Here is a 13,428-nt window from a genome sequence, read left to right on the forward strand (position 1 = left end):
ACCAGCACCTGCCCGCCAGCGCTCCTCTCAGAGCTGCCGCCTTCTTTCCGGAGAACATGCGACTGTTACTATTTCATTATTCAAAATGAGTACCAGGAAACCTGGAGGCTTTTTTGCTAGTATTTATATAACCACTTGCACTGTCTGTTAAAGACGGCTATATATACACCAAACCTTACACAGTAGCAAAGAAGGAAATCCAAAGCTGAATAAATGGAAGAACTACAACAGCTGACAAGGTAAATTTGCATGAGCAGCACGTAAGATGGGGAGCCTGAGGCTGCTCTTATAAACTCACGCAGAAGAGGAAGGTTGAGCCAGTCTTTAGGTGAGGGCAGGAGGATATTTATCTTAGATGTTTGGATTTCCTAGGAGATGAGCATGTTTATAACCACTTTTTTCAATATATATATGTTCAAGTAACATAGACTCTGGCTCAAAATGGCTTGATGTTTTTAGTGTTCATTCTGTAGCACTGAGCATTCAACTCAGGTTTTTTTTTGTTATTATTTTTTTTAAATAGAGGAAGGGAGCCATCAGTGAAGCAGAGCAGCCACTTTTCTCTTCCACTTGTTGGGCAGGGGGAACTTTCTTACCACCCCCGCATTCAAAAGTCACATCTGACTTCCCGTAAAAGGTTTGATTCAGCACCTGCCTGTGACTGCTCAATGTCACTTACCTTCTTTGAAAAATTATCTTGAAATAGAGGGACTGTTAGCACATGCTGTCTTGTTAAGTGAAGTCTGATTTTGGATCTGGCTGGCACCCATGTAATGTACTTACCATTCATTAAATAAATTGTACTGGTCTGGCTGTGCTTCACTCTTTTTTTGGAATTTAACCCATTTACCTCTTCTCAGATTCTTTACCTCACTCCTGTTCCAACAAACTATTACTTTTGGCAAAGGAAAATTATTCAACAGGGTAAGAGTTTTGCTTGTTTCTTAAACATCAAATTTCCTAGTGTTCATTTCCTATAAGATGTGGTAACTCTAACTTATCATGAAGGGAAGGAAAGAATGTGTTTCACCAGCTTCTGCATAGTTTAATTACTGCAGTATTCTTAGAAGACAATATTGGCACTTCTGGTAGGTTGACGAGACCTTGCTTTGAGAACTGGGAAGAGTATTTCCTAAACTGATTCTCTTCCTTTCAGGATGCCCAGAGGAAAAAAAATGTTCACACAGATACCTTCTTGATTTGAGATGGGTCTTCCAGCTTCAGTGGTCTCCCAGCTACACACCAAGACACTGCTCTACCACTGGAGCAGGGTCGTACTGCACACCTGGTCCCTCTGCATGTTACTGTACAGCCAGGGGCAGCTCCCCGTCCTGCTGCTTACAGCTATTAGCGAGAGACTCCATGAAATCCACTGCAGAAGTCACAGGGATCCGCAGATAGAGAAATTAGTGCAGTTAAAAGACAAGTTGCCTTCTGAGAATTAGTGGCAGGTCACAACAGACATGGAAAACCATCAATACCAGAGTTATGTTTGATGAGACAGGCAAGAAGAAAGCAGAACTTCTGTCTCCTTAAACCCACTGATTGATGATGCAGAAAGCCCCTGAGGTGCAGTTCTGCACATGGACTCACGCCCATCTTCAGCTTTTTATCTTCATCATCAAGAAAGGAGCATCACCTCCAGCACCACTACGAAAGGGTAACACGTAACCTACTGTAGAGTCTACTTGTAGGATCCCAGATCAAAACCCACGCAGGCAGGACCACAACAAGTTGCATATACAAAATGCACCAAGCTAACACAAAATAGGCAACTACAAAAGCAGGCAGGGACTTTAACTTGAGAAGACATCATGTGCATGACTTACTGTGAACTGGGTTCAGGTATCTCAAGACTGAGGACAGGCACTGTCACTGCTCTAAAGAAATTACATTTCTACAGAAAGACAAATACAACTGATTAATCCATTTTTTTTTATTTCAGTGTATTTTAAGTGGAACCTGGAACAAGAAACAGGGTTGTATAAACCCGTATTTTAATTGAAAGTGAATCTTCCCACCAACACAAACTGAAATAATTTAAAATCAACAGAAAGCTCATGCTATTGATGGAGATGCTCATCTTAAGCTTCTGTTCCACAGCCTCGCAAGAACTATATCATTAAAAAAAAAAAAAATACTAGGTGAAATCTGGTCCACATGTCAACAGGCACTGAAGAGTTTAACACGGGCGATGGTCTGGCACACGTTTTCTAGAAGAAAAATAAAAATCAGAATGTTTTCCCCACTGATGTCCATTCTCTACTTCCTCCAGCTTATTTTTATCTTTTTAGTTCTTATTTTACATTCAATGCTAGGTTTATCTCACATCACAGAAGACAGTATTCTCTGAAAGCTGTGGACCAACTCTAAGCAGGGTAAGATAAATAAAAATATGAGTAAAATATGTAAAATATATTTATATGATCTATATTTATGTATCTATTATATTCTTATATGTGTATAATAAAATATACATGCATTAAAAAAATCCAAAAAACAGTGAAAACTAGTAAGTACATGGGATAACCTGCCCACAAATGGAATTTTTTAGTAATCCTAACTTATAACAAATGGAAAAGTACCATCCCCACTACCTGGCATTTTGCTCAGCCAAAATTCACTTTTGCTGATATTTGGGTGCTACAGACCACGGATGATGTGAAACACAGTCTTATGGAATGAACATTAGCACGTTAGACATCACTATTCATTTCAAATAAAGCACTGTTAAGCAAGACTTTCTGCACAGTTACTTCGCCACAGAAGGCCATTCTAATAGCACTATAACTGATTAATGTAGATATTCTAGTAATACCTTGGTGCCGCTTTAATAATGTCATCCACACGAAGAATCATTTCTGCTGCTTCAGCTGCACTCAGCAAAACCTGCCTCTTCACTTGGAAACTTTCTGTAACTCCCAAGACTGCCATGTCTCCAATGACACCCTCTTTCATATCTTTAAAGAGAAAGAGACATCATGGGTTTTTTGTCCATGTTTCCTTTTAAGAAAGTTAAAATAAAAATGACAGTGTGACAGCTTTCCTGCTCAAATGAAGCACAAATTAAGTCCAAATACCTCTCACCTGAAGATTAATGATTTAAGCTTATCTTGTTGCAATCACATACAAAGATTTAATGTTGAAAACTTCCTACCACTGGGAAGGAGGGACAAGATTCCAGCAGGTGTCTCAGCACTTTTTCTTTAGGTATAGCCACTTCCCCCAACCTTTTCCTGATTGTCTTCTTTCAGTCACTGCCTTTCCTCTGAACTTCATGGAACTAGACTCAAAGTAGAGCAACTGGTTTCATGGGCAGAAATCCTCCTCTCCAGAAAACCATAAAGGAATGTAGCAGTTTGGATAGTGCAGAGCAAACAGACCTAACATAAATGTCTACATCACCACCTCGTTAGACAAGCAAGAGGTGACTGACTGTATCCTGAAACTTCATCTCAAAATGAAACACACTAGGCCTAAAGAGCTTAAATGGTGGATGTAATATGACCTTAGAGTAGTAAATTCTTTATCATGATTGCCCCTTTCAAACAATAAATTGCAAAGTTATTGACATCCAACAGGAATTTCCAGTTTATAAAAACAGCTCATCTTCTATTTACTACTGCTTTCTGACATTATTATTTTTTTTTTTCACCAGAACGGTAACTGAATCACAGCACTGATACAAGGAAAAAAAATTATTAATGAAGAAATTTAAGTTATATGCACAGATTGCTATTTCCTAGAAGAAAGAAAAAAAAAAAAGAAAAAGAAACACAGAGAAAAGGGAGCGCCACCTGGTAATACAGACTTTAAAAGCACACAGAAGAAAGGCTACATTGTGGCCCTAATGCATCCTGTTCTCCCAGCTGAATGTATCAGTGACAAACTGATGTGACGGAGCTTGGGGAGCCAAACCTGCAGCAAATATCAAGCCAAGAGAAGAATATCAAGCTACTTACCCAGTCCGTAAGTCGTTTTCCCTTCACTGTGAGCAGCTCTGAGCTGTGCAACCAAATCTGCGCTGTCGTAGCCGGCATTATCAGCTATGATCGTCGGGATCTAGGGGCATAAACACATTTATTTTCTTTAAATACTATGCCTTGCCACTTAACTTTCCCTGTATGGAATGTACTTTGCTGTTACTAGTTTACCATTAACTTTTAAGAACAACGAGTTTCAAAAACATGGCAGTTCTTCTGTGATAGTGATCAGCAGTTAGAAAACTCTATCAAATTACCTTTCTAAGGATGTTCTCTTTTGTTTAAGACACATAGTTACACTGCAGCTGAGGACAAAAGCACCTGAGCAGATTTGTCATTCAGTTTTACACAGGCAGAAAGAAAAATATCTCTTCATTTACCATTCCAAACTGGAAATGGAGAACTTGTGTCATCTTAAGAACACAAGCTTGCTGGCAAGCACTAACCACATAATTCTGCTCACAGGCTAGGTGAAACCTGCAAGTCACTCATGTTGACTGTAGAGGTAGTAATTTCCCTGAGAAATTTTCCTATGCACTTTCATTTCCTAAGGAAGGTTTTCCCTAATTTAAGCAAAGGAAAGCTGTGTGGCTTTTTTTTGTTGTTTTTTTTTTTTTTCTTCAAACCGGTATTCTGTTAGCACACTATCGGCATTTTTTTTCTTGTAATTCTTTATTTCTGACCAAGATGCAGTCTTCAAAGCAAGTCCTATACAGGATTAGGGCATGAATACAGTCCAATAGTACTGGACTATCAACACAAGACCATGAGTAAAATCAAAGGGTTGCTCTTTTCTCCCAAAGTTAGCAGTTAAATACATCGGCAGTCAGCTAAGTTAGCTGAGATTTGTATGAGCTATTTCTGCTGCTCTCTGGATTCTGCACACACAGAAGAACTAATTAGAAAAAGGGCTAGCTAACAAGTGAACACTGAGAAACCTATAATATACCCAATTATGAATATACTAGTCTTTCTTTAAAAAGAGGCTTTTTTCACATTTCTTTCCCAACAATTGCTAAATTTCACTTATTAGAGAAAAGGAAATTGGAAAACAAAGTAACTATCTGATACCAGAAGTTAGTAAGCCAGCAGCTCTTGAAACTTTATGTCTATTCATTCTGCAGTCTGATTTAAACCAACTTACCATTCTCAAAGCCTTTGCAAAAGACTCCATTGCAACAGATTCTTTGCCAGGTGTTCTCATGGCAAGTTCTGCCACAGCATTAGCCATCAGCATCTCTGAACAACCTAAAGACACACACAGTATTTTATATATCTGCCTTGAAAAGTAACACAATATACACTCTGTACATAGCATAATGCATGGTAATACTCACCTCCACCATAAACAGTTCTAGTGTCCTTCACGGTCTGGGCAAGGACACAAAGAGCATCGTGCAAAGACCTCTCTGCTTCATCTAGAATCTGCTGTGTTGCTCCACGCAAAACTATGGTGCAAGCTTCACCTAAAAAGGTCCAGTGCAAAAATATTTTAAAAAAAATTACTTCCTCAAAGGCAGACTAAGACCTTGATGAGACACAGGAAGGGGCTATCACTGAGCATTTGTTTTACTATCAGTGTAAGTCAATTTTTATGTACATGGATGAATCTAAAGGAAAATAAACAGAATAATGACATTTCACAGGGAGAAAAAACCATTTGCACTACACAACCGTTTTTACCAAATGAAATGCTGCAGAGTACCTACTTTAATAGAAAATGAAAACCTTATCTCAAAAGAACTAGAAACTTAAAGTGTCATCACATATCAGAACAACAAAATGTGAATGAAATTCCTGAAGTATGACAGGTTGCTATTATTCCTACCAATTTAATCTAACGAGGTAAGTAAAAAGAACAGAAAATTTTGATCCTACCCTTATGAATGCTCATGCATAAGTATGTTATGTAAATGGAAAAAAGACATCTTGGCAGGATTAATGTTTTATTAAAGAATAACGTTTAACAAAGACTGCTTACATGAATCACTACAAATATGTTAAGCCAACTTGGTAACTGAGCAGTGTTAATGTAGGGAAACATAAATGTTGTAATAAGCCACTAAGGGCAAGACACTTACCCATAGCCACCCCAGAGAAATGGATGAGTTTATCTTCTCCAATCATGACTTCTTCAATAAGCTTGCAACTTCCCAGTTTTACCAGCTCAGGATGATCAAAGGTGGATGCAATTTCACCACCTACAAATATCACACTACAGTCATTGAGCTCAAGATAAAAGCATCCACTAAGGCAGAGACTAACCAAGAAAACCAAAATCTAATGAAAAGAAAGTCATTTTCATAGTTGCCTAAAAATAAAGGTAGCAGTACTGACAGGCCAAGCTTTTTCCAATGTCAGCAGAAGTCTTTAAAATTTCAGTGTTTTGTTTTTATGTCATAAGAACTACAACAGCTGTAATGCTTCTGAAGTCTCTCTGGATGACAGACTGTGTTGACATTTACCAGTACTGAAATGTAAACAAACATGATCTGTTTAGATTTTTAACAGTATTAACAGATGAATTACTTATAAAATATTAAACCCGATTTGCATGTTTATAAACTTGGGTTGGGGCCAGCATTCATTTTGCTTGCTCAGCTACATGGCTGAGAAAGATTTGCCACGACAGTCCTGAATTGAGAGACTGCTGGTATGTTCTAGCAGCCACCCAGCATGCTGTTCATAAACTGATCAACTCCCACCATGTAAGCAATGAGGGTATTAGAAGGAACAAATTGGCTCTAAATGGATTATTGCTCTAATACTTTTCTCTTCCACTTTTAAAGTGGTCTTTAGGAGACCATTTACATATATTAATTCCCCGTTTATATACATCTGCTCCTCATTAGCTTGGGGTGTTTCTGTAGTTCGAGTGGTCTAAGGCAAGACAATATTCGCAGGTAGAAAGTTGAGGCTTAAAAAGCTTATCTGAATTTTTCAGCTATACTGTGTGATTCTGTACAGTGCAGCTGCTCTGACTGTAAACCTGTTCTGCATTTGTTCAAGCCTAAGCAACGTTCCTCTCACTGAAGCCTTTGCTGGCATCAGGTTGCCCACAAACAGTTCCACACAAATGTAACTAATTATACTAACCTAATTTTACTAAGACAGTATCTTTTTCTTTCTCCCTGCAAAGCAAATTCTCCATTCTCATGACTACTTTAGTAACCAGCTTTTGATTGCGTTCCAGTTAACTACTGCTAAGTAATTCAGACAACTAGAATCACTTTCAACCTTCCTGAATTTTCACTGCTACTAGAGTCACATTAACACTGGCCACTACTAAAAATATCCTACAGCTATCCATGTTATGTGAAGTCTACCTCAACTACTTAAGATATGATGACTTTCTCTTGCTACAATCAAACAACTGCCACTTATAACAAAATAGGATTAACGAACCTGCAGATGTGTCAACTTACATTTCCTACCTCCCATAAAGCAAATGTTTTGGTATTTTATCAAGCAGGGACTTATCTAAAAATAGACATTTTAAAAATATTAAAGAAAAACACCAGCTAGCACACTAATGTGAAATTGTATTTTGCAGCATTAAAATTCTTTATACACAGGTGCTAGGGAAAAATATTTTTGAATCAAAATGCAGGGAGGATTCAGAATCAAGATGAACATTTCAAATGTAAAGTATAATGCAAACAGAAAATAAGCTAACTGTTGCAAAAGTACTGAATTCTATACAACAGCTGTTAAAGCAAGAAAGTAATTTCAGTTACTCTTAGCCAACTTCACAGCATCCTGTATTTATGTCTGTACTTGAAAGGTCTGTAAAGTAACTCCTTCTAAGCACTCTCACATTTAGATTTGCTAAAAGAAAGTAAAAAAAATGCCCATAAGGCACTAATATTAATAGAGATCGATAAAGGACTTATCTAATTTCATACTCCATACCTGTAACAAGAGCCAGACGTTCTACACCAGCAAAGTCTGCATGTTCAATGGCCATAACTCCAGCAGCCCCAAAGAGCTGTTCGGGGTAGTTGTAGATCAGCTGCCTACAATTAAAAAGTAGGCACAAGTTCACATGACACAAAGAACTCGCCTTTTAAAATGAATCAGTTAAGTGTTACATGGGACACTATTTTACAGATACAGTCATAAAAAGTGTTCTTCACACTTGCACAATATTAAAATGTTGCTACTTTGCACCTGGATTATAAACTTTACCCTTCTCCCAAGAAAATACATACCTGTTAATAAAGCAGTTTATTCCATGTTTAAGAATACGCTCTACCTTCTCCTTCATTTTTTCCTTTTCTGCCTGTTCTATTTCTGCTACCTTTGCTGTTGAGTCCACTCTAACCCGAGAGCCAAAAATCTGAATTGAAAAAAACAAAGAGTTTAGTCTAAAAACTAAATTACTTCTACAAAAATATCATTTCAAAATAGCGGTTCCATCACATACCTTAATCTTATCTGTATCCATACCAGTATTTGCAATAAGAATCTTTGCATTTTCAATTCTTTTTGGTTGATTTACACCAATCTTCTTGTCAAGTAAAAAGCCTGTAGTAGCAGAGAGATCTTGTAAGACTTCAAATTAAAAGAGAACAGTTCATCTAAATTATTCCAAAAACTTGTATTGATTATTCAATTTAATAACAACATAGCAATGCTTCCTGAAATAAATTTCATAAAGATATGTAAAATTGTTTAATTTTAAGAGCACCATTAGCTCACATGAAGACTTACCTTCATCTAAGTAAGAATCGGCCAAACTTCCACCGAGTTTCTTGATAACATGAATAGCTTCCAAATTACCAGAACCTTTCAGCCTAAGAACAGCTTCCACAGCTAGCTTGACAAAGTGATCTTTATGATGAGTGAGTAATTTTGAGGAAAGAGTAGTTCCTGCAATGTTCATTAGATCTTCACGGAATTTCACTTCATCATCACTAAAACAAAGCAAGTACAATTAAATTAGAAACTCATTAAGCCTTAGCTATCACTCTCCTATCACTATGAAGTCTCCCTGCTTCTTCTAACCTGAATCTATCTGTGTCATATTCCATTTTGAGGAATAATATTACATAGTTCTCTCCCATATTTTAATCTTGAACAGCTTACATAGGGTTACTGCAAATGTACATTACTAACCCATGATCCACAGCAGCTTTCAGAAGAGCCTCTCTTGAAGCTTTTGTGGCTGCTCTCCAGCCTGCAATAATGGTCTGAGGATGGATCTTCTTTGAAATCAGTGATTCTGCCTCCTATTTAAATAAAATTAATAAGTTATTTTACTTCCATCATATATTTAGAGTAATTAGGAAGGACACTTCAGAGTAATCAGAAAATTTTGAATATAAACAGAAGCCAGACAACTATAAGGATTCAAATAAACAGCTGTTTTCCAATCTAGACAAATACGATTTGTCCTCAGAATATCTTACATAAATTTTGATTAATAAATCTTAACTGATGTATGAATAGCAACCAGACTCATATATAATAACAGTTATATTTCACTTCATGTTTGAGAGCAATTTCTTATTCACTTACACCTGCAATTCTAGGGTTAGTTCAAAAAAATCTTCAAATTTCCTTTCTGCAAGGAACTCAACAAATTGAACAATCAAGATGTTCTTGATGCCTATCCAGGAAGCATGGCCATTAAACTTACTGTCAAGAGTTACGTCAAGAATTCCTCCTCACTTTCAAAGTCTCTTTCCTAGTATTTTCAGATCTTTGCCAATGTTCACTATGCACTGTTCAAACAAGCACCATGAAATTGTGCCTCATGCACACAGGAGCAGCATTTCACACACATTTCTCTCCCTCCTCAACTTTGTGGAAAATTATTTTTGAGAACTAAACTTAGCAGTGCTGCATGCTGCTCAGTGCAATCCAAGAGTGAGCTGTGACAGTGATACCTTTGTACTGCATTTCCGTAATGAAGTAAGAGAAAATAACTTTCAAAAAGGTACCAAAAAGTTGTGAAGTTAAAAGTAATAAAGCATGGAATATAGTTTAATACACCAAAAAGATTTAGCAGGTGTTATCTAAGATCTCTTTTTTCCTATCAATTTGAATGGTACTGTAAGAAGTCTTGCTATGTTTTGAGAACCTTCTTAGTACAAACTCTTATTACTATCTTAGGACTACAGTGCCAAGCAAAAACATCTGAAAAATTTTAATACATCACCCTCAGTAATTCAGCCGCCAACACAGTAACAGATGTAGTTCCATCACCAACCTCATCATCTTGTACCTTTGACATATCTAAAAAGAATAAATAAATAAAAATCACTCTAGTCATGCTTTGATCCATAATATGATTTTCAAGCTTTAAGTACAAATATTTGTATCTCACATCAGCTTAGAGAAGAAAAAAAGCAGCTTGTTTCTATCTAGTTTTAAAAGGTTTTCAAGTTATAGCCACAGAACAACCAGACATCAAACCAAATTCAGCATCCTTCAAATTACTGCTTTTCATCTGCGACCCAGGCATCAGTTGTGGCCTGCCAGCAGCCCGAAGTTGTTCTCTCCCCATTCCTAGGGAATGGTCATCCGAAGGGACTAAGGGCAGAGAGAAGCTCTGAGGTTTACAAACAGGATCACAGAATAAGATAACCACATACGCAGCATGATCTGTTGACCAACAGAAACTCAGCAAACACAAAATCTGGAGAATAACCTGCTCAGGGTGCTGCTTGTCACTAAAACTGAACTGTTTGCACATGAAGACAACTGATCACAAGGGTAAACTCTGTCTGGAGACAGTGTAAATCAGGTAACAAAAAGATTTAAATCAGGGAGAATCACAGAGAACCTCTGCACCTCAGCACATTTTTGTTCCTGCTTTCCTAGTGAAGAAAGTGGAGCACAGAGCTGCTTTTGTCCCTTCTGACTCCTGGGACAGATTAGGGTTGAGGGAAAGCAGTGTCACTATGTCAGAATAGTTTTGCAAGAGCAGAATGTACCTCAGTTTTATTCTTGCAGAGTTCTGAAACTCTTGCAACATTTTGCTATCCCTACTTGAAGAATTCCTCTCCCTCTTCCTCCAATTTTTCACAGTACTAGAAAAATCCTATGCTAAGGACAATTACAAAAATAAAATTGCAAATGGAGAAATACAAAGCACAGCAACAGCAAGCAGTTAGAAACTCACCAACCAAGACCTTGGCAGCAGGGTTGTCAACTCCAATAGCTTTCAGGATGGTTGCACCATCATTGGTGACTGTTACTGTGCTATCTCTTCCAGTGCTCAAAAGAATCTTGTCCTACAAAATGCAAAATTTAGACTAGTTCATAGAATCACAGAATGCTTAAGGTTGGAAGGGACCTCTAGAGGTCATCTGCACACGCAGGGTCACCTAGAGCACGTGGCACAGGACTGCATCCAAGTGGGTTTTGAAGATCTCCAAAGAAGGAGACTCCGCAACCAGTTCTTGAAAACATTCTGTAACTATTAATACTACATGTACAGGTATGGCAGCTAAGAAGCTGCAGCTATCTTACCATGCCTTTAGGTCCCAGAGTGCTCTTGACCAGGTCACCAATAGCAATGGCACCAACAAAGGATGACTGAAATGAAAGCAAATAATACACCTTAGAACAGGGTTTATCTTCCTTTAAGATAAGTAGTAAATGCCGAACTATCACTTCCAAGGAGACATCTTAAGCCAACCTTTCCACAGCCACATTCTTTTCAGCAGAACATGGTTCCATGCATTTTAACTGCTACATTTTGATAACTAGACCAAACCTGCTTTTAGGGTACCTGCGAAGACAATTATGTCCTGTGACCCAAAGACAAGGCTTATACTGAATGCCAAGCTTCTGATGGAAGGTCCAGGTTACTTTGCTCCTTAGCCCTTACAAGTTTTCCTGATTGCCAGTATTAACAAAACATTCCTACTTTCCTACCTTCTCTTCCCAGATATGCAACAAGACTAATAGTGGACAGATGAAGTTCATCATAAACTGAAAGCACTTCCAAGAGTAGAAAAACATCAAGCTTAACTACCCAAAGTATTGCCAGGTTCTCAGAGATCAGACTTACCAAGCGAGCAGTTTCAGCCTTTTCTTCATCTGCACCTGCCTTGAAAATATTCACAGGAGCAAGGGAAATAGATGCCTAAAACAAAAGAGTTAGCATTAGAATACTTTTTTAGCTTTAATAAGACACTGCATTTTTAAATCGCATTATAAGCATTAACAAGCAAGAAAATATTTCTAATATTAAAATGATTTATTCCTCCATTTGGTTTTGATAAAAGTATACTTTATACACATTAGCCTTGACTCTTTCTAAAAATATATCTTGCAACCTCTCAAGATAGAAAAAGCAAGATCAGGATTGTGACAGCAACTGAGGGTCTACACAGCTCTCCGATTCTGCAAAAAGGCCTACAACACAGCAAGAGATTTTCCTGCGAGTCCCTGTCCTACGCTGATCTCCCTACATGAGGGCTCTCCTAAGGTCCCTGCTGCAGACGCTTATGTGATCATGGCAATATCTATAAGCCTGAAACACTTTTACCTTAAAGCTTTACCTAAAAGCTGACCATCCAGTAGTCTCTGTGTTGCGGCTCCATGTGGCTCAGCATCAGAACCAAAGTACATAAAACCAGGAGAACCAAAGAAAGCTAGTTACTGAGCACATCAGTGCATCAGTCTTTGTGCCAGAACTTGATTTTTTTTTCTTTGCATCTAGATGCAAATTTTACGAAAACCATAATCAATACAAGCCTCTAAAACAAGCAAACAAAACCCCAATATTTACTTGGGTCCTTGAGATCCCTTTAAGTTGGGAAAGAGCAAAAGAACAAAGGCCCAGCCTTCCTCACAGAGCTCGGGGGCCTTTCCCTGCGCTCTGTGGCCGGCACATCATGGTCACCACAGGCTTCTCGCCCACGGCATCCCCATCCTGACAAACTCAGGGCGATCGACAGCCACATAGACAACGAAGGGCGGCTCCGCGGCGCGCACCGGGAGGCTCCGCACGGCGCGATGGCCGCGCGGCTCCCGGTGCCCTGGGCTCCCGGCGCGGCGGCTCCCGGCTCTCCCGGGGCAGCGGGGAGCGAAGAGGCGGCCCACGCCCGCCTCCGGGCCAGCCACGCTGCGGGTGACACCGCAGGAGCGAGGGAACCCCCCGGGCCGCCTCCGACAAGCCCCACACGCCCGCCCGGCGCGGCCTAAGGCCGGCTCCGCGCGCGCTCTGGAACCTTCCACGGGCAGCAGCCGCAGCCCGCGCGGGCAAAGCGCGGCCGAGAAGGACGTGGGGAGGCCGGGGAGCGCGCGAGGAGGCCGGGCCGCGGCGCAGCCGCCCGCACTCACCATGGCGCCACCGGCCCGTCCCCACGGCGCGAGAGCCACGCGCGACCGCCGCCCCGCGAGCCCTGCAGGAAGCTGCGTCAGAGGAGCGGCCGCTTCCGCCCGCGGCGCCGGCGCGCGGCCTGCCGGGAGGCGGCCGTTGGGGCGG

At 39.7% G+C, this 13,428-nt stretch overlaps 1 protein-coding gene across 1 annotated transcript; it reads right to left on the reverse strand.

Moving 5' to 3' along the window:
- Positions 1 to 1,918: 1,918 nt before the first annotated feature.
- On the reverse strand, positions 1,919 to 12,082 carry CCT2 (chaperonin containing TCP1 subunit 2). The gene is made up of 15 exons (XM_088522939.1): positions 12,007 to 12,082; positions 11,463 to 11,528; positions 11,113 to 11,224; positions 10,147 to 10,223; positions 9,102 to 9,214; positions 8,697 to 8,899; positions 8,410 to 8,510; positions 8,195 to 8,322; positions 7,896 to 7,999; positions 6,065 to 6,184; positions 5,321 to 5,449; positions 5,128 to 5,231; positions 3,963 to 4,062; positions 2,819 to 2,960; positions 1,919 to 2,213 (listed from the first exon to the last, which is right to left on the reverse strand). The coding sequence occupies exons 2-15, from the start codon at positions 11,463 to 11,465 to the stop codon at positions 2,183 to 2,185; spliced, it is 1,467 nt and encodes a 488-aa protein (XP_088379065.1). The 5' UTR covers positions 11,466 to 11,528; positions 12,007 to 12,082; the 3' UTR covers positions 1,919 to 2,182.
- Positions 12,083 to 13,428: the final 1,346 nt, after the last annotated feature.

The sequence above is a fragment of the Tinamus guttatus genome, unplaced genomic scaffold (assembly GCF_059628265.1).
Source record: "Tinamus guttatus ecotype Peru unplaced genomic scaffold, ASM5962826v1 Tinamus_guttatus_pri_ptg000171l, whole genome shotgun sequence".
Classification (NCBI taxonomy): Eukaryota; Metazoa; Chordata; class Aves; order Tinamiformes; family Tinamidae; genus Tinamus; species Tinamus guttatus.

Coding starts and splice junctions, on each gene's coding strand:
- CCT2 (XM_088522939.1), bottom strand. Junction 8,900..9,101: donor AAAGCTGCTGTGGATCATGG/GTTAGTAATGTA, acceptor GCTTTGTTTTAG/TGATGATGAAGTGAAATTCC. Junction 8,000..8,194: donor ATAAACTGCTTTATTAACAG/GTATGTATTTTC, acceptor TTTTAATTGTAG/GCAGCTGATCTACAACTACC.